The 24,896-nt window shown below is 40.6% G+C and overlaps 2 protein-coding genes across 5 annotated transcripts; one reads left to right on the forward strand and one right to left on the reverse strand.

Moving 5' to 3' along the window:
- Nucleotides 1–5,183: 5,183 nt before the first annotated feature.
- CCT5 (chaperonin containing TCP1 subunit 5) lies at nt 5,184–13,139 on the reverse strand. Its single transcript, XM_079301170.1, has 11 exons — nt 12,955–13,139; nt 12,060–12,120; nt 11,802–11,966; nt 11,120–11,318; nt 10,116–10,308; nt 9,108–9,257; nt 8,662–8,781; nt 8,077–8,262; nt 6,943–7,080; nt 6,384–6,564; nt 5,184–5,468 (listed from the first exon to the last, which is right to left on the reverse strand). Exons 1-11 carry the CDS (start codon nt 13,057–13,059, stop codon nt 5,341–5,343), a joined length of 1,626 nt encoding a protein of 541 aa, XP_079157296.1. The 5' UTR covers nt 13,060–13,139; the 3' UTR covers nt 5,184–5,340.
- A 56-nt stretch (nt 13,140–13,195) lies between these two features.
- ATPSCKMT (ATP synthase c subunit lysine N-methyltransferase) lies at nt 13,196–23,075 on the forward strand. 4 transcript variants are annotated; one of them, XM_079301183.1, is made up of 5 exons: nt 13,196–13,464; nt 13,826–14,155; nt 15,982–16,119; nt 16,860–16,910; nt 21,723–23,075. In XM_079301183.1, the coding sequence occupies exons 2-5, from the start codon at nt 13,889–13,891 to the stop codon at nt 21,918–21,920; spliced, it is 654 nt and encodes a 217-aa protein (XP_079157309.1). In that variant the 5' UTR covers nt 13,196–13,464; nt 13,826–13,888; the 3' UTR covers nt 21,921–23,075. The 4 variants fall into 4 exon arrangements, with proteins under 4 accessions (XP_079157309.1, XP_079157307.1, XP_079157308.1 ...); XM_079301181.1 differs by having other exon boundaries at nt 13,884–14,155; XM_079301182.1 differs by having other exon boundaries at nt 13,207–13,340; nt 13,884–14,155.
- Nucleotides 23,076–24,896: the final 1,821 nt, after the last annotated feature.

Here is a 24,896-nt window from a genome sequence, read left to right on the forward strand (position 1 = left end):
GTCAGTGGTGCACACATGGGGGAATGGGCAGGAGATTGCAAAGGACTTCTCACTTATGAGCTGGGTGATGAGAACGGTCAGTGAGTGATGGGTACGAGCAGCTGGTGGAGAATTTCACCACGAGACAGTCCAGTTTAGAGAGTGGGAACTCAGCAATTTTAATGTTAGGCAGTTTTTTTATGATACTCTCAGAACTAGGTGCCATAAGGCACATAAATCACATCTTGAAACTGAGACAGTGTGAGACCCTGATGCCCTGAGATCAGAGCAGCTGAGGTGACACTAGATAGTTCCCTGTGTACATGGGCTCTGCTTGTGCCAGCAGGGAAACCACTCCCTCATGATCTGGAGTGAAAAGATAAATGGTATTTTTTAAGAATCAGCTTAGTTACTTATGAGTTTTAGAGAAAATTACAATTTTCTTCACATGGTATAAAGAGGCACCATGCTGCATCAGAAATCACAAAATATTTAAATTCAAATCAGATTTTAAAATATTTGAGCTATATTGATTTTTCTTTTAAAACCAAATAATTTCAAATTAAATGTGAATTCAAGGAAATCTTTTGAAGACTGTTCATTTAACATCCAACTAATCAAAATATTTAAAGAGGGAAAGAAATGCTGCTTCAGTGGCATTTCTGTAAATTTTAATCAAAGTTTTTTGTTATTGAACTTGTACAAGATTGAACCAAATATAATTTTTTTTTTTTTTTTTTTTTTTTTTTTTTTTTTTTTTTTTTTTTTTTTTTTAAATCACAGAAATTAGGCGATGGGCAGAATGTACTCTTCCTGTGATTTTGGACTGTGTTCCAGGAAAAGAGATACATCTAAAACTCTTAGATGCACCTCTTTGAAATTCTTAGAGAGCTTCATAGTTTTGACAATTGCCTTGTGAGAATCCAAAACGACCTGCCAGTTCACCAGTGTTAACCAGTTATTCCTTGTTCTTTACATCAGCTAGTTTTATGAATAGCACCAAGTTTGAAGAGCTTGTCTCAATGTAGTTATACTTCCACATTAGACCAATGGTTTTACCTAATCCAATATCTTGTCTCTTAAAAAAATTAGTTATAAGAGCAGGGCAAGCATACAGTCACAATTCCTTAAAGACACCTTCCAGCTTTCAGCAGATTTTGACTTGGGAGCAGTCAATCCTTGGCAGCACAGCTGGTTAATGCAGAGGAGGAAGTTCCTCATTGCTGCTCCCTCTTTAGCCACTGCATTAGAATACTTTGAAGATAATACTGAAGAAGTAATTATCTTTTCTTATTGTCAAAAACCACTGTATCCCATTATGGGCCCTACTTCAAACAGAAGTTAGAATACACACCAAGTATTTAAAATCCTGTGTTACTCAGCTGCTTGACTTTTCTGATAGGGAGAAAGAACTTCTGCTAGTACCCATCCCTCAGAGCTGATGTCTTTAGCAGTCCATGATAGAATTACTCATACTGAATCTATTTTCCCAATTCTAATATATTTCTTTACATCCTGACTTAAGTACCAAGTGCCCACCATTCCCTGTAATCAAGTTATCAGACTCTGCTGATTGCCTTGAGGTTTCCCATCTTTCCTTTGCTCACTCTACTTTTGCTTGAACAGACCTTCTTGCTCATATACTCCAGAAGAGCTGCTCATGCCAAAGAGTGAGGACTCCTTCAGTGGCCTTCTGAAATTCTCTTTCAACTTCTGGCCACTGTTCTCTTCCAGAGCTCCTTGGCTTCAATGTAACCAAAAAAGCCCCCCCCCCCAAAAAATGCAGAGCAGATTCAGCCACAGTGACCAGGGTCAGTGAAAAGTTAACATCACCAAGCAAGACTAAGAACAAGTCAGAAAGTCAAACCAGCATCAGTACTATCAAGGAACAGGCATAGCTAAGACATAGTTCAGGCAATGAATAAGGGCATGGGCTGAGCATAAGTGCAGCTCTGGAGCAGAAGAGCGAGAGCTTCTCCCCAGCTCTCTCTCACCCTCAGCATTTTCCCATGTTCAGTGAGCACCAGAGAACTGGCAGAGACCTCTTCCTCTCAGTGCCTGTGCTGCTATGAGCCAGGAGTCTCATCACAACACAACTACTGGTCCCAAATAGGTCAGAGAGGAATTTCACAAGGAACACAGATTCTTGTGCACCAGGCAGGTATCACAGAGCCCATGTCTTACAGAGAATGTACTACAGCTTTACTCCATAGTCATTTGAGTTTAGCAAAGCGCATCTCTCTTGTGTCACAGAGATGATTTGCTTATAAAGCAAACACTGTCAGTCCATTTAATTAGCTCTTTAACATGGTGAGAAATGTTCCCTGGCAGAGAGTTCCTGGGAAACCCTCCAAGACATGACATGGAGAGGCACTTCTGTGCAGGGAGGACAAATAAAGCTAGTATTCCAGACCCAAACCTCATGGCTGAATCACTGCTCCTCAGATGATGATGTGTCCAGAAGGTGTAACAAACATCTCCACACCCTAGGTAACAGCAATTTTTAATGCTCTGAAGGACCATCCTGCCACAGAGCAGCTACCATGGTGCCTCCTTTTCGGTGCAGGCTTAGCATAAGGACATACAGCCCAGGTAGGTTCTGGAGCCACTCTGATTAGATTTGGTAAGTATGTATCCTTATATCTAATATCCTTATATCTAAATGTCTTGATATTAGAGGGAGAGCAAACAGACTTGTGGATTAACAAGGCCTGCTTGACCTGCTCCACTTAAGATCCTATCCATATACTGGTCACATTGGATCATTAGGATGGGAACAGTTCCCATTGTAAGGCATTTTTCCCGCTCTGCTTATCCCTATTCCTGAAAAAAATCTACTCTGTGGTGCACCTGAATCCAAAAGCTCAGCCCTGAATGCACAGCCCCTCAACAGCTGCGGTTTGAGTGTGACTGTGAGGGAGTGAGAGGAGTCTGTGCATTGTGCTCCTTGGCAGCCTTGCCTTGTGCCCCTGCAGAGACAAGTGTGACAGCACAGAGGTGTGAGATCAGAGGAAAGGCCAGGCTTGACAACACAGCAGGAGAGAGCAACAGATGAGGCTGGGAAGAGGCAGCTGGTAACAGGGGAACTAGAAGTAGCAGGACATACAGGCAGGGCCAGCTTAAGGGTCCTAGGAAAATGTGAAAACTTGGATCTAAGGGGACACATGGAACTTAGTCATGAAATTAGCTTAAGTAACTGAGCCCTTGAGGGGAAGTTGTAAAGATTCATGTCTTGCTGATGACAAATGTGACATGTCAGTGATGCTGGGAAAGACCTGCTGGCTGCCTCAGCTTGCTTTTAAAAAATCCAGATGCAGTCTGCTACAGCAGTGATGGGTGGATGTTGCCCTCCCGTGGTGAACCCTGCATTTTCCCAGCAGTCACAGAGCAGTACGTGAACGGTAGGACTCATGGTCCTCATTTCCAAACACACCACCAGGCCAGGCTTTTATTTCCCAGTAGTTACAAATGCACCATAATTTGAACATCAATGTTTGCCTCCCCCAACCTCATTATTCAGATGTTTCCTGTTTTGTTTGACCAGAGCCAGACAGCACACAAATTACCAATATGGGTATTCCCACTGTTCTGTCAGGCACAAATGTAATTACTCATGCTGTGAGTGTGTTACCAGTTTGAACTGCTGTTGTTTCATTAATTTGGTTTAATAGCTCCAGTTGCATGTTGCAATGAAAGCCATTTGTCCTCCAGCTGCCTCTATGCATCACAGTCAGTGCCAATGCCACATATTTGTTACATTGAAGTAGAAACCCCTGAAAAAAATGAACCACTTCTATTTCTTACAATTTTACCAAAGTTCCATTACCAAGCTTCAGACTTCCATACTAAGATCTAGTTGAACATTAACAAAAACTTAAATATAGAGAGCACAAAATTTTTATTTCCTCAAGCCAGATCAGTAGCCATAAATTCAATTTTCAAAGTAATTTATCCAGTGTTCCTAGGGGCTTCTGTATTAAGCAGCAGTTTACCATCAAAACCTGTGACCACGAGGAGCTTACAGAGAAAAGGGGGTTCAACCACACCAGGGGACAGAAGGTGAGAAACCAGTCAAATTGGAATAGCTGTTTTCTCACTTCCTTTCTGTTACATGCACAACTTCACTATGAAGTGAAAGGGGTACATTAGTACAAGCACACTGCTCTCTGTTAAGTTCCAGCTACAGCTGTTTTCCTTTTGAATCAGCTCTACATGAACCAGGTATTTATGGGTTTTTAGAGTCACAACCTTGAACAGACTCAGAATGCCAGAGCTTGGCAGAAGTAAAACTGAAACTGTTGTTGTCCACTGAACTGTATCTAAATGAAACTTACCTGGAAAAAGGCAAAAGAGTAATGATGAAACACCCACTACTAATTTTTTAGCAATGACAGTAAATCTTTGCACATTTATCCTCCAACAGTTCCAGAAATAAAACCAGTCATGTAATTCATAAACTTTGTTTCTACCCTTCTTCCTCTATCAACACTCTCTGAAGGTTTTTGTTTGCCTCAAGCAAGGTAGTCACAACAAAAACCAATCAGAACGACCTGCTAGTAAACGGTGGCCAGCAAAGAGCTTCCTCTGCCCTATGTAACACAAGTAATGCCAAGCTGATATTTGTAACACTTCCTTCTGAAATCTAAGAAATTGTGCACTAGTTCTGGTCTACCACTTTTTTTTGCTTATAGTTTCTCAGGCAAGGCACTTTACTAATCAGTTTTACTCTACCATTCTAAGACCATACTGGGGACCTTTTGAATAAGTGCAATCAACTGTGGCACTACAGACAAAGTTCTGGGAAAAACCCTCACTTGGCTGATACCCCTGGGGAAAAAAATCCCTCCCTAATGCTCAAAAATCAGAAAGAGGACAACAAGAAAGAAAAAAATTGAAGCAACTGGAAGAATGGAATACAGTTCCTTTAAATCTTCAGACTGAAACTTAGTACTTAATATATTTAGCATATGAGAATTACTGGAGGCTAAAATAATTAGTTAATACTTGATTAACTAATTAAAATAGTGACAAACCTCTTAAAATTAGAAACTTGGGCTTTCCCCATAAGGAACAATGGTAAATGACCCATTAAATTTCATTGCTGCATTATTTGTGGTTTTTTTTCCCTATACATTCAGGAAATATTTTCTATGAATATTTACACCTCTTTAAGAAAAGATGCAACAATACTTCTGAAACAAGTCTTGAAACCACCAGTGCTAAATTGTTTTATTTCCAACAACTAGCCATTACAGGATGTGAAACAAAAAGTGTCCAGAATAAATAGCTGAAGATGAAGCATCAGAATACTACCGTCTTCGCTACTGCTGTGGCCCCTTAATGTTTCCTGCTTTTCAACCTTCACTCTTCAGATTCTCCAGGTCTACGGATATCATCAATCTTCAGGATCATCCTAACAACCTGAGTTGCCAGAGAAATCTGCTGTTTCTTGCCAATCAAGGTTTCTATAACATGCTGCTGCTTCATATCTGCCAAAAGGAAGCAGACGAAATAGACACCCTTGTGAAATCGTAAATACTTAACCTGTAAGTGTTAGTAATCAGTAAATAGTAAATTCCATATAATTTCAAAGAACATTTTGAAATTACTACTCCTGGCCACTGTGGTTTACAAACACAGTTTGTACAAACTAGAGTTTTACATCTGGGTTCTAACCAAAGAACTCAGGACATTAAGATACAACTCTTTTTCTCATTAGGTTGTGTTTTTCAGAAAGTAATGCAGAATGGTGAAAAGCAAAATTTCCATACACATATGTTAAAAGCACCCTAAATGCTGAGAAAATGCTAAAGAAGTAAAAGGTCAAATGCCATCAAACAGGAATACCTTATCAAGAAAGGTTATGAATGTACAAATTACAGTTTACCACATTCTGTTCTGAAAAAACCAACAGAGTAAGTAAGAAAGTGAAAAGTGTAGATCCCGTTGAATATTTTATACACTGGCTTATTAGCTTTCATGTATTTGCTCTAGATTTACATATGCAGACATATTGATGTGAACATCATTGTCTACGAAGACTTCCAGCCTTCTCTTTACTTCTTCACAAGCTGTTTCTCAAAACAATTGCTTTTAGGACTGCTGTGTAACCTGGATCACTAAAACTGCAGTATTTAAAGCATAGCCTTTTTGCCTCATCCTAAGAACAGCCTTCTTTCCTGTACTACAGTATCAGTCATCTTCAATTAATCTTGCCATCAAACAGAGGTTTTCAGACAATTACACATTTTCCTCTCCAAGCATATTCCCATTTACTATGGCAAGGCACAAGAGTTAGAACAACTCAAGTGATGCACAGGTTGAAAACAAAACACAGTGAACATTCTGAGCTTTTGAGAAAGAAAAGCTTTTATGCTCCTCCTTCTCCATCTTGCAGTTCTTACCATTTGTTCCTTTCTGCAAACAGTCAATGCCCAGGGCAGGATTATTTTCTTTCACCTGCCTTGCCCGCACTTCGGTCATTGTCTGTATTGGATTCATACCACTGTTCTCTGAGAGGGCCATGGGAATTACCTCCAGGGCATCTGCAAAAGCTCTCACAGCATACTGCTCCAAAGATGGGCACTAGAGGAGAAGAAATTCCAATTCATAAGCTATTAAACTTCAATGCTAGTAAAAGCGGATTTTCATACTAAATATAAAATACATTCACATAATAAGCAGATTTTATTTGGAATACAGCAACTAAATAAATACCTCTGAACCATAACTACTTGAAAATTTTAAAAAATTAAAGTGCTCCTAGCACAGACGGAAAAAAAAAGTACTGGTAATGACTTTTTACAGATACATGAAGGGTAACTATTAACATTGGTTATCAGGGAACATCAGAAAGCACATGTTATGGAACTTTCTGGAAAATCTTCCAAGTTCTTCTGGAATCTCTTAAGGCAGGCTCAATCCTTCTCACATTAAAGAAAATTTTAACTGTTCCTTTCTTACCTTATCTGCTGCCTCACTGACTGCCAAGGCACAAGATATTTCAGCTGCACCACCACCATAGACAATGCGATTGTCACGAACGAGATTCCGGATTACACACAAGGCATCGTGAAGAGAGCGCTTTGCTTCTTCGATGATCTGGAATTACAGAACAGGCTGTGCTTGACAACACACACAGCTGCAGGCTGTGAACATTTAATTCCTAATACAGACACGCAAACTGCAAATAAACTCTAAGGTTTTTCTCATGGCTCCAATGCAGCTGCACTATTGCTACATTATACTACTTAAAAATAGAGAATGTTAGACATCCAGTGGCAAAGAATAAAAAATATGCACAAAAACATACTGTTATTGGTTAAACCTGTAATTTGAAATAACAAAAAACTTGTACAAAAAGGTTTTTAATCTTGCATATTTATAAGACACAAAACACAGAACTTTAAATGCCAATATTATTGTCAGACTACAGTATCTGTCCACTTCTCACGTGAACCAATCTAGGAGATTTAACAAAAACACCTTTAAAGAAGTATTTCTACTTTCTTAGAAGAAAATTTCAGACTAGAGTATGCTCTTTTTTTCCAAATGTTTTTCATTTCAAGTAGAAATTGACCTATAGTAAATACAAATTAACACCAGTAGTGCAACCAAAACCCAGTTTAAGTACATAAGCACTTAAAGTGGGTCTCAAATCAGGGGGAATGGGGATATAGGATGTGTGGATATATAGTTTGTAGTAGTTTGGGGGTTTTATTTAAAATTATTTTAACTGGACTAAATCAGAAGTGATACAACTAGGTCTACAATAAAACTAAATCTCTCAAAGATGCTAACATGTCTTTACACATAAAAGTGACCCACTCATGAGAAAAAAAAATTAAGAGCATCCACAGCTAAAATTATTTCTATATTATGAACTATATGGTCTAATAGAGAGAAAACTAAAGTTGTAGTTTAAAAACATAGGATGAAAATCTAACAACCTACTTCTGACACATAGTCCTGATTGCCTACAAGCCTCACCCCTTCCTATTTGCCCAGCTAAATGCAGAGAATTAGAGAAGAGTGTATTGCTATGTATTACAAAGAAACTACACATTCTGCAACTATGTATCAAAGCCAGCATCTCACCATTTTATTTCCTCCTCTAATGAAAATGGTCACGGCTCTGGAGTTCTGACACTGCTCGATGAGCAGCATTCTGTCCTTGGTAGTTCCGAAGGAGATCTCCCGGACGACTCCCGCAAAGCCCAGCTTCTCGGCCGTGAGCTCGCAGAAGCGCGGCACGATGCGCCCTCCCGTCGCAATGGCGATTAACTGCAGCACACAGACAGCAGTTATTGCAACTGCATTTTCCCGTGGTGTTTTTCAGAACATAGAGCTACTGGAGAAGCATCTGTCAAATGCCTACTCTAAAAGGTTATTTTGCAACCACTTCAAAGCACTTCAGCCAATGTTTTGTTTCTGCAAACAGCAGAACTAAAGAAAAAACTTTCCTAGACACCTAAAATTATTAAGTAATATACACATGCTCCAATAATAAGCCATGATCCCCTTCATGGTAGTTTCTTTTCACAAATCCCCAATGATTTTTCTCCAATACCCACCCATATGCACAATTATGCAGTGATACCCAGAAAGCCTGAACTTTTAGCTGGTACAACCTATTATTTCATATAGGTTTTAACAACTGGTACAAAGCCCAGTTTTACTTACTTCTATTTCAGGTCCACCAACCCAACGCACAGCAGGCAGCTCATTCTGCAGCAGCAAGTGATTTGCCTCATCATCAAAACCCCACTGGCAAATGGCAAGGTTTGCACCAGTGTCTTTTATCTAAAAGCAACACAAATCATCAACCTTCTGTTCAGAACTAACAAAGGAATGAAAAACACTCTTCATGGTTTTAATTGTCCCGATTTTCTCAAAAGACAATTCTCAAGAAGAACCCTCTGGCACATACAGAGATCAAAATGTATCTTAAACCAAGCTGGTATCTTTTGCTTACATTAAATTAACTTTAATTCATAGCATTACAACTGCTCTAATGTTGCTTCCCACAAGGATTAGCAGCTCAATTACAAGAATAAATCAATGCACTATGCTGTTTGTTTCTAAAGCTTATGAAAGACAAAGAAAACAGAAATAATCCTAAAGGATACCTGCTTCACCATCTCTTCAAACTTCTCTTTTTCATATTTCTGCAGTGCCTTGTAATCATCCACAGATGTGACATCAAGCTTATGTTTGGTTTTAGGCTTAGGTGGTTCAAATGGACAAGTCAGGATCGCAATTTTAGCATCTTTTAGCTCCTGGGCAATTAAAAAAAAAAAAAAGAGATGATTTTTGACCTCATTAACACCTCTTTCTTGTGTTTGCAAAACATACAGACTTATCTTTATAAACACAACCATACAAGGAAATGTGAAGACCATTTAACTTATTCTAAAGTTAACTAAGTGCAACTAAATACTTCTGTCAATAGTTTCAATAAACAACTTAGAACAAATTCCACAGCTCCAAGATGCTGTTTAAGCCTTAACAATCTTTACCAGCCATGACTTTTTATGGTTTAAATGGCCAATGTTTAAAAAAAAAAGAAAAATTCAGTTAAACTATCCTTATCCACTGAGAATACTACTTGTCTTTGTAACAACTTTTCAACTATTACATGACTGTTATATTTCATTAGTCTTCCTTTTTAGAGGATAAATATTGTTACCTGCTAGATAAATATTTTAGAACAGTGGAAGTTTTCTGAAAGTACACTGCCCAGAGACTTGGAAACCTTACCTACTCCAAACATAAAACAAGGACAGCTTCTAGGGTGTTCCGAACAGGACAACATGGCAATTCATAAAGGTTAAGAATCTTGACACTGCATTGCACTAAGCACATTAAGCATATCACACACCAGGAATAATTATTTCTATGTAACACAGCCCTGCACGTGTCCTCACCTAGCAATATAGCAATTCCTCCCTTCCACCACAATTTCTGAAAAATTTCATGCTCCTTGCCCCTTCCTCTGTTGATACAGGGGTGAAAAGCCAAACCAAACCACAAGACTGTGTAAATACTTAAAAAATGCTAAGGCAACATTTGAGGTAGGCTAGAAATTCTTATTTAAGCCATTACACACAAGTGACACACACAAGGACATCACTTACTTTAGGCATCTGTGGATGACTGAAATCTTTATCCACAATCACTCCTTTAACCAACTGTGTATCTTCCAGTCTACCACCCACTTTGCCTTGCACTTTGATCAGCTCAAAATCAACATCTTTACGTTCCATGTCTGCTACTGTCAGTACAGCATTCACAGCAATCTCTGCCATTTGCCTGTGACAGCGGTTCACTCTAGGTTGGAAAAAAATACAATCAAGTTATACTCCATTTCCACAGTTTGGAAGAAAAATATTATTCTATCAATCAATCTTAAACAGCAAGAAGTACCACTGTAGTAACCAACTTCTGCACACTATATTAAAAGAGGGGGTCCTGTTTGTTTGTTCACAGAAACAGAAGGTGCTGGCCATGGCAGAAAACAGAGCACACAATAGCTGGTGTGAGAAACCTTTGTCAATGGAGTCTCAACACAAATTTGGAACAAGTCAGGAAAACTGAACTTCTAAATAGTAATCACAAAACAGAAACCACTTTAAGACAACTCTTCAAAGAGCTCTTGAAAAAAATTGAACTCTCCAAAGAGTAAGACCTCTGCAAAGGAAGCCCTTCCAATGCCTGAATTTATGAATTTATGGGTTATATAACCCATTAAAGAAAATTAACTGACGGAGCCATCCTAAGTTAACATTTTTTTAGTGGAAAAAACCCCAAAATATGACATGTTATTATTTTTAACAGATTTACATTACTTTTGGAACCTGCTATGATGCAGAAACCTGGAATTAACAGGTTAGAATGAAATTGATGCTGCAGCTGTTTAATTTCATGGCATTGACCCTTTGGAGACAAAGGATTCACAATTTCTTATCCTGAGACAGGAATCCACTGAGGAATTAGCCAAAACATATAACAGCCTTCAGCGGCACTTCAGTAACACAAACAATTTAATAATCCACCAAAACACCAGGATTTCTCCTTTCCATGCAGAGGGTTTTCAATGGAAGGGTAAATATTCATTCAATATTCAGTTTTTGTGACTTACACTTTAGAGCCCAGAGTTGTCTTTGCTGTCTGGATCAGAGGCTCAATGTTCTGTGGATCAACTGGGAAACTGTCACTGATTTTGTCTAGATGCTCAATAGCAATGCGTGCTGCCTGCTCATAACCATCTGCTATTCTGATGGGGTGAATGCCTCGGTCCAGCAACTGCTCAGCCTGTTCCAGTAATGCTCCAGCCAGAACTATTAAAAAAAAAATAAAAAAAATTAAGGTTTAACTCTTGATTAGAGCATATATTTAAGTACATAATCAACAGATTTAAAAAGCACACTTTTTGATTTTTCTGCAATATTTCAAGAGTTCAAGGTTTCCTAAATAATAAAAAAAACATTAAAATACCCTACTTGCTTTGCTTAGCAAGAAAACCACATTATGTTAAGAAAAAATGAAGCACGGGCATCAAGGCACGACATGATTACAGAAGAAAATTAGGCAGAAAATTTTTGACAGTACTAAGGGAGCTCTCAGCACTACCTTAAAATGTAACCAAACTTTGAAAAGACACAAGACTTCTTCCAGAAGAGAAGACTTCTAAACCAAGAACTGACAAGAATACTGCAACAATAAATACTCCAAAGAAGTGCTACAGAATAGCTACTACTATATCTCACAATTTTAATAGCTGAAGCAGCTTGATTTTAACTAAACTTAAAATACTTTCTTACCAACAACTCCAGTAGTTCCATCCCCAATCTCATCATCTTGAGATTTAGCCAGCTCCACCATAAGTTTGGCTATCTGGTGATCCACATCCATCATATTCAGGATGGTAGCACCATCATTTGTCACAGTCACCTCGCCATCCTTGTCCACCATCATTTTATCCAAGCCTGAAAAATGTAATTCAAAGGATGAAGAAAAATTTTGAAAATTTCCCCCCAATAATTACTGAGAGAGAATCATTACAAGTTTCTTATTGTTACCATTGGGCCCAAGGGATGTTCTCAGAGTACTTGCTACAGCCTTTGCTGCCATTATGTGAGACTGTAAAACAAAGGATAATAAAGACAGAAGTTATTATCATGTATTCCAAAATCACAATATTAAGCTAAGGAAAACAGAGTGAGTAGTGCAGAAGATGTAATTTAACTGACAACGACTATGATTGAAAAAGAATCAGTATGTGTGTATCGGTTTTATGACAGCAACGTTTCCTGTGCCTTTCCTGGTATTGATTGCACTGGCTCTGCTAAAGCATGCAAAAGCAGAGCAGCCAAATGACAGCCCTAAAGCTCAAAGGAGGGAGCAACAAAAGCCGGCAAAGATAAAAAGAGAAGACAGTTCAATTTTACCCATCACAGGATGGTTTGGCTTGGAAGGGACCTTGATGATCATCCAGCTCCCACCCTCTGTCAGGGGCAGAACACCTTCCACTAAACCAGCTTGCTCAGTGCCCCATTCAACCTTCTCCTGAACACTGCCAGGAATGGGGCATCCACATTCTCTCTGTTCCAGTCGGGATTCGTAGCACCCGCACCCAGCCCGGCCTTCCCTGGCGGCCGAGCTCCAGGCGGGGTCTAAGGGCCGGGGCAGCGGGGAAGGGCGCACCGGGGGTAACGGCCCCAAAGCCCCGCAGCTCCGGGGCGGATCCACGGCACGGAGATCGCACAGACGCCGTGCCGCGGATTCCCAGCCCCGGGGCCATCCCTTCTCTCTTCCTCCATCTGGGCCTAGTCCGGGCTCCATCCGCCCAGCGCCGCGCCCCAGGGGCTCCATCCTCCCGCCCCCCGCGGCAGCATGGCCCGGCACGGCACAGCATGGCGCGGCCCAGTCAGCGCGGGCCCGCGGGCAGCCCTGGCGGACGCCCCGCTGGCTCACCTTGAGCGCCTCCAGCCCCATGAGGCGCGTCTTGCGCTCCTGGTCCTTAAGGATGAGGAAAGGCCGCCCATACTCATCGAACGCCAGAGTCCCCATGGCCGACATGGCTGCGCCGCTCGCTCCGACCGCCGCCGCCCGCGCGCACCTCCCGGAAGCCGCCGCGCCCGCCGCGACACTGCGCGCCGCCCCGCGCCTGCGCAGCAGCCACACCCGCGCCCTATTTCACGGGCGGGACCTTTGTGGCGCCCCCAGCGGAGCCTTCTGGAAGCCGCCCGGCGCCGGGGGAGGAGCAGCGCGGCGCTGGCGGCCGCACCCCCGGCTCACGGGGGCGGGGAGAGAAGGAGGGAGCATGTACTGAACGAGGCGGAATAAGGGCGGCGGGCGAGGTGACCGTGAGGGGTGATGTGAGGACGGGGGAGGGAAGACACGCGGTGGAGAAAGTGTGCGCGGCGCTTCTTTCCGGAGCGCCTTCGGAAAGGTTTCAGTCCCCCACCCCTTCACAGTGAAGTGGTACGGCCCTTCCCTATAAATGCTGCAGGCCAAGCGTGACCCTGGGTTGGTTATGGGCGAGTGGGGAGTGTTGCTGTGTCCCAGGGATAAGCTTATCCCAGGGATAAGTTCCTCCGTAGAGCAGGAGCAGTAACTCCTGGACTGTCCCCGTCGCGGCTCCCGGGCGGTCCGTGACGAGGAAGTTCCTGCCTGCGCCGCCCTATTGCTGTTCTGGGGCGCGCTGCTGCCGGCGCGCGTGTGGAGAGCCGGGAGTTTCAATGCAAACCGCTTTCCTGCCCCCTCAGCTTTTCAGCAGCCCTAGCATTTCCCTGGCATCGGCTGGAGCGGTATACGGTGTTTTTTCCCCTCTCTTGCGCCCTAGCTCTTTGCTCCAAGATACTGCTTTGTCCGAAGTGAGCGAAAACAGTGTCCGTCCGCAGGCGCGATGTCCCGGGCGCTGGCGGAGGAGATGCCGCGGGGGGAGGGCGAGCGCGGCTCCCGCCGGAGCGGCTGGGGGCTGCTGGTCACGGCCGGGGTCGGAGGGACCCTGGTGGCGCTCTACGCCGTGGCCACCCCCTTCGTCACCCCGGCCCTGAGGAAGGTGTGCCTGCCCTTCGTTCCTGCTACCGCCGCTCAGATCCAGAATGTGCTGAAAATGTTGGAAAACAGGAGCGGCTCCCTAGTTGACATTGGTAGCGGGGATGGCCGCATTGTAAGTTATGGATGTTGCCTTCCTTTTAGATCACCTCTTTAAAAAGTGTCAAAGTGCCGGGGCTGCGTTTTCTCACACTTGAAAATGTCTTGTCTCTGGCATCCGGTGATTGTGCCTTATGAAAAGGATTAAAGCTAAGAAAGGTTTGCATTCAGTTTTGATGAGTAATAAATAGTTTTTGCTGCAGTCTTACCTGTAGCTTGACCAAGGTAATGGACAAAATGTCATTGTGGTGACTGGAGGGAATCACAGTGCATTCACTTGAAAAAATGCAATATTTTGAGTCTTGGTACTGATTTACAAAGAGCTGTGATTCCACAAAGTGTGTAATTGCACAAGGCTGTGAGATGCTTAATGTATAAATGTGATGGAAGTGCAAAAAGAAACGATGAGTGTTGTATTATAAAAATCTGGGTGTGATTAGCACTGTAGCCTTCACACCTTTGTGCTTCCCCACTTCCAAATCCATGTGGTGAAACTAGGATAAACACCAAAAGAAATGGTGAGAATCATGAAAGAAGAAGTGGTACTGTGTTTCCAGGGTACTGCTTGAGCCCCAGTTTGTGAAATGTGGTGAGGATACAGTGGAGAATGGTGTGGTTTGGTTTTTCTTCTGTTGCTGTGACATTTTGTGTGCTTTTTCATGAAGCAAAGTCAGATTTAGCTACAGGGTAGTTTTTGATGGAAGTACACAACTTCTTGAATGCTACCTTTGTCCATGTTTTATGTGAATGAGTCAACTATTTGTCCATGTAAATAACCAACAAATATTTGAAACCCCAAATCTGTGGAGATGGCTTGATTTGTGCCTGGGTAAGAAAACGACCAAAAAACTTAAACATGAGATAACCACAGTTTCTGATGCCCTCTCTGATCATCATTGTGACTGTCATCAGAGGTATCTAATTTCAATAGGTAATGTGTCATTAATTCTGGTATATTATAATGGAGACTGAAGACTGTTTGGAAAGCCAGGTGCCTAAAAGTGAATGCTTGGTGCTTCCTTGATGCATCTGCCCTGGAAAAGTCTGTTCAGATGCTTTTAATTATTTAGCACTTACTCAGGTGTAATTGGTGGATAAATACAAAGATATTTACCACATTTCCAAGTGTCATAAAAATATCAGATTCTTTTGGTGAATTTGCAATTACTCTGTGTGTGATGGAAGATGCATTATTTTAACAGTGTGAAATACACAGTCAAGATAAGGCTGTTTGAGAAGTTATTAAGAAGTGTGTACTTCCTGATTTCAACTTTCTTGTTTTGTAATTGATAATTCATCAGATTTCTGATTAGAAGTTGATGGTAACCTTTTAAACTGTATCTTCAACTTTTATTCTGGAAATCAGTGCATTTTTTATTTTTTAAAAATGTAGATCAACATATTACTTTTAGATTTTTTCTATTGGTATGTCATTTTGGTTCTGGTTCAGGGGATGCTCAATTGCCTACCACTCAATGCTTTTCAAATAAGTGGTCTAACTTTGAGCATTTGATCACTGTACCCTTTAATTCCAAGACAGTGTCATGAATGTCTTAAATTAAAATTTATGTAAATCACAGATCTACTGCAAGCTCACAGGTTTGCCCTGTGAGTGTTTGTTTTCATCTTGTTTGCCTGACTATATTTCAGTTGGACTAGTAATAATAGTAAAATGTAATTTTGAGTTTTTGTTCACTATACAGCTGATATGTTGGGCATTAAAACCAGTGTGACTTAGAAAAGTGCTTTCCTTTGATTTATATTTTAAATATAACTGTGTGCTCCTGTTTAGGTGAATTGACTTTTATGTTTCTAAGTGCAGATTTATTTTCTTCTTTGTAGGTGATAGCAGCTGCAAAAAAGGGATTCCAGGCTGTCGGTTATGAATTGAATCCCTGGCTAGTCTGGTACTCCAGATACTGTGCCTGGAGAGATGGGGTACATCAGAACACCAAATTTTATATTTCAGATTTGTGGAAGGTATGTAGTGAATTATGTAACAATGAACAATGATTGAGAGATTTTAGAATTTTGGAAATATTTTCATGAAAGAGCTAAATACTGTCTGACCGAGGTTCCATATTGGGCTTTGAGAAAAGTACTTGTGCTAGGAATCTGGTTTCTATGGGCTCAATTCTGCTGCTTTTGTGATTTATTCAAGTGCTTTCTTTATCAGTAGAGGCTCCTTGAGCAAGCCTGGGCCTAATGAATGTGGGAGGGATTTTTTTTGGCTGTAGAGATGTTTGTGTTTTGAGAGGAGCATAGGAGAACTTCATGGCACTGAGTGGAAGAACTCAGTCATTATAATGCCTAGAAAGTTTTTATAGCTAGCTAACATTTAACAAAAGAAGGGGCAAACTTAAAGCATACATTGATTTTATTACATACAGGAGTTGTGAAAATGACCCTTTAGTTATTAGTAAAGTCATGTAGGTATTTTCTGAATTAATGCTTTCTGTGCTTCTAAAATTGCTGTTCCATATTCTTGGCCAGACAGTATAAGTTTTTTTTTTTTTTTTTGCTGTTCAGCAAAGTATAAAGTTTTCTTTATGTGGAAATTTTTGTGATGAAAAGTTGGTAAGGGATCTCCTTACATTTTTGTGGTCTAAATCCTTGTTGAAAGAAGTGCAGCTAGAGGGATTAGGAGAAAAGAATTGTGAGAAATTCTCCAACTGTAAATGCCATGTTCAATAAGATTTGTTCTCAAATTTTATTTTTAGGTTTCTTTTTCCCATTATAGAAATGTTGTTGTTTTTGGAGTACCTCAGATGGTAAGCTAGCTACTGATTTTTTTATTTTTATTATATTATTGTATTTTATTATACTCTCTAATTATTTGTTACAATGTTTAATTATTTTAATACCAAGGTATTCACTGTTTATACATTAATCTGCAAAATGAATCAACCTGCAGATGGTCAAATGTAGTCAGTGATAATTATAGAATCATAGAATATTAAGGGTTGGAAGGGACCTTAAGTATCATCAAGTCCCAGCTCCCCTGTGCATGGATACTTCCCACTAGACCAGTTGCTCAAGGCCTAATCCAGCCTGGTTTTGAACACTGCCAGGGTTGGGGCATCCAGAACCTCCCTGGGCCCCATATTCCAGTGTATCACCACCCTCACAGTAAAGAATTTCTTCCTAATGTCCAACCTAAATTTCCCTTTCAGTTTTTATCAATTCTCCCTTGTCTTATCTCTAGAGTTCCTGATGGAGAGACCCTCTCCAGCTTCCTTCCCTGTATGCTCCTTTCTGATACTGGAAGGTTTCCATGAGGTCTCCACCCAGCCTTCTCTTCTGTAGTTCCAATGCCCCTGCCATAAGCAGGGACACTTTTGACTAGACTAGGTTCCTCTGAGCCCCATTCCACCTGATTTCAACAATTCCATGGCTGGGGCATCCACAACTTCTCTGGGCACCCTGTTCTGATGCCTCACCAGCCTCATGTGTAAAATCTCTTCCTTATACCCGATCTAAACCTACTCTCAGTTTGAAGCCCTTCCCCCTTGTCCTGTCACTACATATGCTTGTAGAAGGTCCCTCTCCATGATGTAGGCTCCCTTCAGGTACTGGGAGGCTGCAGTTAGCTCCTCCTGAAGCCTTCGCTTTTCCAGGCTGGACAAACCTAATTCTGTCAGTCTGTGCTTCCATGTTGCTTGTTCCTTTGCTAAGGCAGGTGTGAGATGAAGTGAGTGAAGAGCTTAATGGGGTGCCATACCATACAGCAGACCCTGAAAACATTTCTGCAGCAGTAAACCTTCCTATTCTGTGTGTTTTTCTTTCCTGGTTTGTTTTTTTCAACAGCACCAGAAGTAAATATCTCAGGTTGCAATTGCAACCCGTGTTGGAATCTGAGGTGAATATGTGTGGGATATTAGTGAGGGCTGTGATGTTCCTCATGCTGCCAGCCCTGGGGGTTACGTGCTCCCTCTCCTGGGTTCCAGCAGGGGGCACTGGAAACGTTTGGATTAGCAGTCAAGGATTCTGCCTTTGTACCGAGGGGAAAAGTGCTGGTGAGGACAGCTGGCTCAGTAAACTAGGAATAACCAAATGCACCGAGTTAATTGTGACCAAACCCAGCAGAAATACTGAATCAGCTTTTAAATGGAATAAAGCCAGAAACTTTAGTTACAGCTGTGATAGAAAGGGTGGCTATAGGGCTCAGAGTATCTTTCGTAGCTCCAGTAAATACTAGGTTAAATTCTTTCAGCAAAAGTACTGGCATAAATGCAACAGATGCAAACAAATCTCTGTGTTTCCTGAGCATTTGTTTGCTTATGATCCCCTTTAAGTTTACTTTGGAAGTTGTTAATGCTCAGCCTTCTGAATGACTAAATTAGTTTTCTGAAAACCTTAATGTATTTCTTGTTTTTTACTGAGGAACAATAGATCTATTTTGCTTTTTTAATAATGCTGGCCTGATTTGATGCTTTCACACAGTGCTTTTATTTCATATCCAAGATTAGCTTTAAAAACCTCAATTTATTGATCTTCAGGAAAGACTAAGACCTCTCTTGTTCTTGCAAGCATCTGGGGGGAAGGTGTATTTGTGTCTGAGTTATGGCAGAGAGAGACTTACTTGTTCAGGGTAGGATGATGGAATTCTTGCCAGGTGTTCATGTTTGCAGCTTCTGTGTATTTTAGCTGATTATATACTGTACAAAAGGTTTACTAAGCTATGTATCTATGTTGACACACCAAAAAATTTCCTCAATCCCTGACTTCACGTAAAATACAGTATGATTGTAACACCTAATGTATGTGATATATTTAGATTAAAAACTTGTTTGACTGGTGGTTCAAGGATATAATTATTTTTGGCTAAACTTGGCTGCATTATTAATTATGCTTTCTAATTTGTGCTAATATGGACATGCAGTGTCACTAATTTTCATAATTGCTCCTAAAAATTAGTCCATGTCTGTATTTACATTTTCTGTATCAAAAATTTTTCTGGTGTCTCAACTCAGTTTTACATAACAAAGGGGGCTTATTTTATTTGTTTGTTTAAGGTGCTAGTAGGCTTATTTTTCTAGGTGTTTAAGGCATCAAAAGTGTTTCAAAGCATTTGGAGTGTGGGTGAAATCAGAGCCTTAAAAATATTTGGAGATAACTCTGGTATATTAGATCTATGACAGTAATTTTCCTAAAATATTCCATTGTTAGCTTAAATGTAGCTATAATAAGATATTACATCAAAGGCACACCCTGCATGTATGTGATAGTGGAAGCTCTTTGCAGCCTTTGGAAATACCTTTTCTTTAGTCAGTCCTATTTTCCAATAATGTTCTTTTGTGTTTAGTTTATCTTTATTGGTGAAATTCTATGTATTTTTGTCTCTGTGACTTAAATTCAGCTGTATTTGTAAATAACTACTGTCCTTGAAATTTTTTAATGTTTAAACATTACATCATGATAACCAAAGTAATTAGCTTTTTACATGTAACAGAAGTAGCCTGTAGAGTTTGCCATTAAAATTACTCATTCAGATAGATACAATATATAGGAATAAAAGAAACTCCAAATGGATGTGCACTGCTGATCTGCTTAAACATACCATCAAACTTTTCCAAAGGACAAAAGTGTCTAAATCTTTTAGGTTTCTTTTTTTTTTTTTTTTCCCTAGAACATAATCACTATCTGGGATGGAAGAGAAATTTATTTTAAGTCTATATGTATTAATTTATTTCTCACTTAATCCATGGCAGAATTTGCAAAGCGCTTGTCAGATACTCTTTTTCTAATTAGTCAGAGTATTGCTCTGTTCTAGGAAAATAGTGATATTTCCCCTGACTTTCAGTTTTTGTGAATGGAGGAAAGCTGGACTGTAGGTGTTCAACCAAGGAGAGTTGCATAGAAGTATGTGACATTGTTCCCTTCAGCATCTTGCTCTCTGCATTGGGGAGAGATGGATTTGGTGCATGGGCTGTTCAGTGGATAAGGAATTGTCTGGATAGCTGCATTCAGAGGGTCAATGTCTCCATGTCCAGATGAAGATCATTTACAACTGGTGTCCATCAGGGGTCTGTATTAGGAGCAGTCCTGCTTAATATCTTCATCAATAGTATAAAACAGTGGGATTGAGTGAATGCTCAGAAAAATTTGCAGGTAACACCAAGCTGTGTGGTGCAGTTGATGTGCCTGAAGGATAGGATGCCATCCAGAGGGAGCTGGACAAGAAGTGAGCCCATGGAAATCTCATGAGGTTTAACAAGACCAAGTTCAAGGTGCTGCACCTGGGTCAGGGTAATCCCAAATACCAGCCCAGGCTGGGGATGAGCAGATCCAGAGCAGCCCTGACCAAAAGGACTTGGGGGTGCTGATGGGTGAGAGGCTGTACACAACCCAGCAGTGTGTGCATTCACAGCCCAGAAAGCCAAATGTATCCTGGGCTGCATCTAAAGCAGAGTGGCCAGCAGGGGAGGGAGTGGATTCTGCCCCCTATTCTGCTCTGGTGGGACCCCATTTGGAGTGTTGCATCCATCTCTGGGCACCCCAGCACAAGACAGGTGTTGGAGTGGGATCAGAGGAGCTCCTTTCCTTTGAAGACAGGCTGAGAGAATTGGGTTATTCAGCCTGGAGAAGACTTGACACTGGGGAGATCTTATTGTGGCCTTTTAGTACTTAAAGGGGACTTGTAACAAGGTGGGGACAGACTTTTTAGTAGGGCCTGTAGGAACAGGACAAGGGGTAATAGTTTTAAACTAAAAGAGGGCAGATTGTATTATATATAAGAAAAATTTTATGAATAGGATGGTGGAATAATGGAACAGGTTGCCCAGAGTGGCAGTGATGGGGACTGGATGGGGCTCCTAGCAACCTGATCTAGTTGAAGAGTCCCACTCCATGGCAGGGGTGTTCAACTGGATTACTTCTAAAAGTCCCTTGCAATCCAAACCATTCCATGATTCTACATCCTGTTTAATGTAATGTTGCTGAAGGGATTCGTGTGCATATATTAACAGGATGTGGATTCAACTAGGCTCAGTTTCAGTATTATTTGACATAACAGTATTTTACCATAGAGTGACAGCAGAATGTTTGCTTTGGGTTGTTGCCTGTGTGATGTTTGGAGTGTCCCAGGATGGGTCTTGGGATTGGACTGTAAATTGTGAGTAGTGATGACCTTTGAGTATCCCACAATAGCTTGTCTACTGTGGGGCGTCATAAATAGCATAAATTCAGGGGGCTGAACTTCCATTCCCTCAGAGAAGTGTCCCACTGAATGGAATTGTGAATTGGAACACGCAAAGTCTTTGCCTGAAGTTTTAGTTGGCTTTTTTTTTTTTTTTTTTTTTTAATTAAGGAATATTTTATGGGTTTTGATTTAGTTTGTACATCTTAAAGTAATGATTTCCTTGATTCCCACCAGCTGGGCCACAGTAACCATTTTCTTGTTTTATATATGCTTTATGAAGGCATCAAAGCCAAAATATATATCATGAATACTTTCCTAAGATTTAAAAAAAAAAAAAAAATTTACTCAAATCTTGGATTTCACTTGACCACCTGAATTAGATTCTGAAGAGAATGCTCCTGTTTTTTACTGTTTCTGAGAGGTTTTTCTTGTAACTCAACAGATGCCACAGCTGGAGAAGAAGCTGGAAGAAGAACTTGAATGCAATGCCAGAATCATTGCCTGTCGCTTTCCTTTCCCTTGCTGGATTCCCGATCATACTACTGGAGAGGGAATAGACACTGTGTGGGCCTACGATTTGAAACATTCTAGAGGATGTAAAACAAAAAGCTTGGAAATCACACCAGAGACAGAATCTTAAACATCTAATTTGGTTTCTTACAGAAATTTTTAGCTTTGACTGGACCTGTTGAAGATAAGATTAATGTGGAGAGAGCCCTGGCATATGAAGATGTGTATTCACTGTAAGAACTGAAGTACAGTGATTGTCTGAAAGCACACAAAGATTACTGAAAGGTGGAGTTAAATGGCTTAATATGGTGTTCTGGTTTAACCTCATCTAAAATGAAGTACCACACAGATGTTCACTCACCTCAGTGCTCAGATTCCCCATAGGATGGGAAAGAAAGCTTAAAAAGGTCATACCCATGTCCATGGATTGACATAGGAATAGTTTAATAATTGAAATGAATTTTTGGATAATAACCAGAGAGGAGTAAAACCCAAGAAAGATGAGTGATGCACAATACTCTTACACCACCCAGTGATGGATGCCCACCCCATCCCAGAGCAGCAACTGGTGCCTCCAACTCTCCCCAGTTTATGTACTGGACATGATGTTCTATGGTGTGGAATATCCCTTTGGCCAGTTCAGCCATGCTTCTTCCTGGTTTCTTGCAGACCTTGTTGGCAGAGCATGGGAAACTAAAAAGTCCTTGGCTTGGAGTAAGCACTGCTCAGCATCAACTAAAACCATTAGTCTTTCCTAAATGCACACTACAGTGCTGTACCAGCTAATAGGAAGGAAATTAACTTCCAACTGAGAGTATGTAGTTGGTCAAAATTATGAAAAAGGTTTTATAGAAGTGGAAAAACTTCAGTATGAAAAGGGGGTTAGAACATCATTCACTATAGTTAAGGGGAATATGTGTGTAAGTTTAAATGCTCAAATTTGTCAGCTTAATGTATACATTCTTTCTGACCCTACAGAGCATTTGGTACTGGTGTTGGAATGGTGTGCAAGTGGCTCCCCAAATGAGCTGTATTTCTAAAATGTCTGAATTATGTATGCCAAGTACATAATGCTGCATACACAAAACTGATCCAGATGGAGTATGATGATGACACCAATGTTTCACACTGCAGCCTTGAATGTGTACTTTTAAAAGTTGATTATGACAACTATATCAAGTTGTTTGTTCATTAATACAAGTACTGCCTCTCATTGTATTAATGTATTTTTATTTAACTTGTTTTCTATTCTAGCATCAGCTGGAAAATAAACTTGAAGTAAGCTTCTGCCCTTCTCCTTTGCCTCTTCCAGTAAGGGAGGGGCCAAAGCAGAAATTATGGGTTGAGGTAGCAAGTTACTGAAAGCACAAAACAAGAATAAGACATGGCACAGTAACAACAGCAATATTAATAGCAAAAGGATACAAAAGGAAGGTATTTTACTGACATAAACAGGTGTTCACTACTGGGAACAAAAATAATGGTGGATGCTTCACATAGATTGTGTCTATGTGGCTTCCTTCCAAAGGCAGCCTGGTGGCTGGCCAGCTCCCAGTGGAGCAGCAGGGTTTTCCTTTGGAAACTGTGCCCTGCATGATGTAGAATAACAGCCTGGTCATGCTGCTAAGCTCTGACCTCCTCTCTGCAACCAGGGCAACTTGTTATGTGAACACAAAACTGCAGAAGGATGCTCTTACTGAACTCTTTAGTGGTGTAGGCTGTTGCAGATGACCATAATTTTTTCTAATCTTTCTGATTTAGGGAAAGTTTCAAAAGTCATTTATTTCTCAATGAAGTGCCACCATATCTGTGTGCTCAAGCTTTGGATAAAGATACAGGTGAGAGTTGCTCACTTGAATACTCAAAGGCTGTCTCTGATTGCAGAGCTAGTTGTTCTGGCTATTTTGGCTAAGTCTGATTAAACTTCATTTAATTTATAGTGAGATGAGAAGGAAGGTTTTCAATCAGACTTCTTTTCCTCTCTGTTTTCCCATACCATCTGATGAGACCTCAGAAACTCATGGTATCACTGTATGGCTTTTCCTTTTAAGTGAAGAAAGTTCTCCCTGTCCTTTTGCTGATAGTGGGTTGCAGTGGGGTACTGTTACTGCATTGATGTTTTCCTTTCCTGCCACAGTTGCACCACCTTTCTGTTGTACAATGGTCTGCTTATTTGTTTTTGGGTTTTTTTTTGTTTTTTTTTTTTTTTTCTGGTTCTCAGGTAAAGTTTTACTGTTTTCACCCATTAGCAATTTTAAAGTTCATAGTCAGCCTCTCCTTGCCCCAGTTAACGTACAGCCTGTTTGTTAAGCAGTAACTATGTAAGTTTTTCAGATCTTTGTGTATATGTTATCCATAAAATGAAGCTAAAACAAGCTGGGCCACTTTCACCTGACTTCAAGGCAGTCATTACCACAACTAAAATTAGCTCAGTCCAAGAGAAGTGCTGAGACCCTACAATTTGAGGTAAAGTCAAAGTCTGACATTGTATTAGGTGTTGGGAAAGCAAATTAGGCTGATCTGTAGAATTTGACTTGAAGAGAAGTTGGGTGCTGTTTGGGATGTGTTGTCTACAATGATGCCTGTACCAATGCTTTTTATTTTTGATGTGAAGGGACAGGAAGAAGTTAAAATACAAACCTTCATTGAGGATTTGAAATGGAGCTTGGTTTTGTCCTGAAAATGTACACAAAGCAGGAAAAGAAAGGGGCAAATGTGCCGGTAGTGTGCAAAGGAAAGGTGATTTCAGCCTTGCATGGCAAGGCACCACTGTGAACTTGGAGACTGTGTACTGAAAAAAAACAATGTCTGGTAAGCAGCCTGACAGCCTTTCTCTGCAGGAATTCATAAAGCATCTTGTAAAAGTGCACTAAATTCTTTCTGCAATGGTTTAAGTGTTATGAGATAGAGTGGCAGGACAGAAATAGAGTGGCTTATCTAAACTGCCTGAATTTAATATCCCAAGGCCATAAAACTGGAACCTCAGACGAAGTAAATCTGAAATTATTTCTAACATAAAGAGACTAACAAAGGGGAAATTAACTAATTAAGCAAAATTCTTCCCTGATCATAAAGGTAGAGAGGAGGCAAAATATTTTGGTCCACT

The sequence above is a fragment of the Erithacus rubecula genome, assembly GCF_903797595.1.
Source record: "Erithacus rubecula genome assembly, chromosome: 3".
Classification (NCBI taxonomy): domain Eukaryota; kingdom Metazoa; phylum Chordata; class Aves; order Passeriformes; family Muscicapidae; genus Erithacus; species Erithacus rubecula.

Coding starts and splice junctions, on each gene's coding strand:
- CCT5 (XM_079301170.1), bottom strand. CDS start 13,059: ATGTCGGCCATGGGGACTCTGGCGTTCGATGAGTATGGGCGGCCTTTC. Junction 12,121..12,954: donor TGGGGCTGGAGGCGCTCAAG/GTGAGCCAGCGG, acceptor TTTGTTTTACAG/TCTCACATAATGGCAGCAAA. Junction 11,967..12,059: donor AACATCCCTTGGGCCCAATG/GTAACAATAAGA, acceptor TACATTTTTCAG/GCTTGGATAAAATGATGGTG.
- ATPSCKMT (XM_079301183.1), top strand. CDS start 13,889: ATGTCCCGGGCGCTGGCGGAGGAGATGCCGCGGGGGGAGGGCGAGCGC. Junction 14,156..15,981: donor GTAGCGGGGATGGCCGCATT/GTAAGTTATGGA, acceptor TCTTCTTTGTAG/GTGATAGCAGCTGCAAAAAA. Junction 16,120..16,859: donor ATATTTCAGATTTGTGGAAG/GTATGTAGTGAA, acceptor TTTTATTTTTAG/GTTTCTTTTTCCCATTATAG.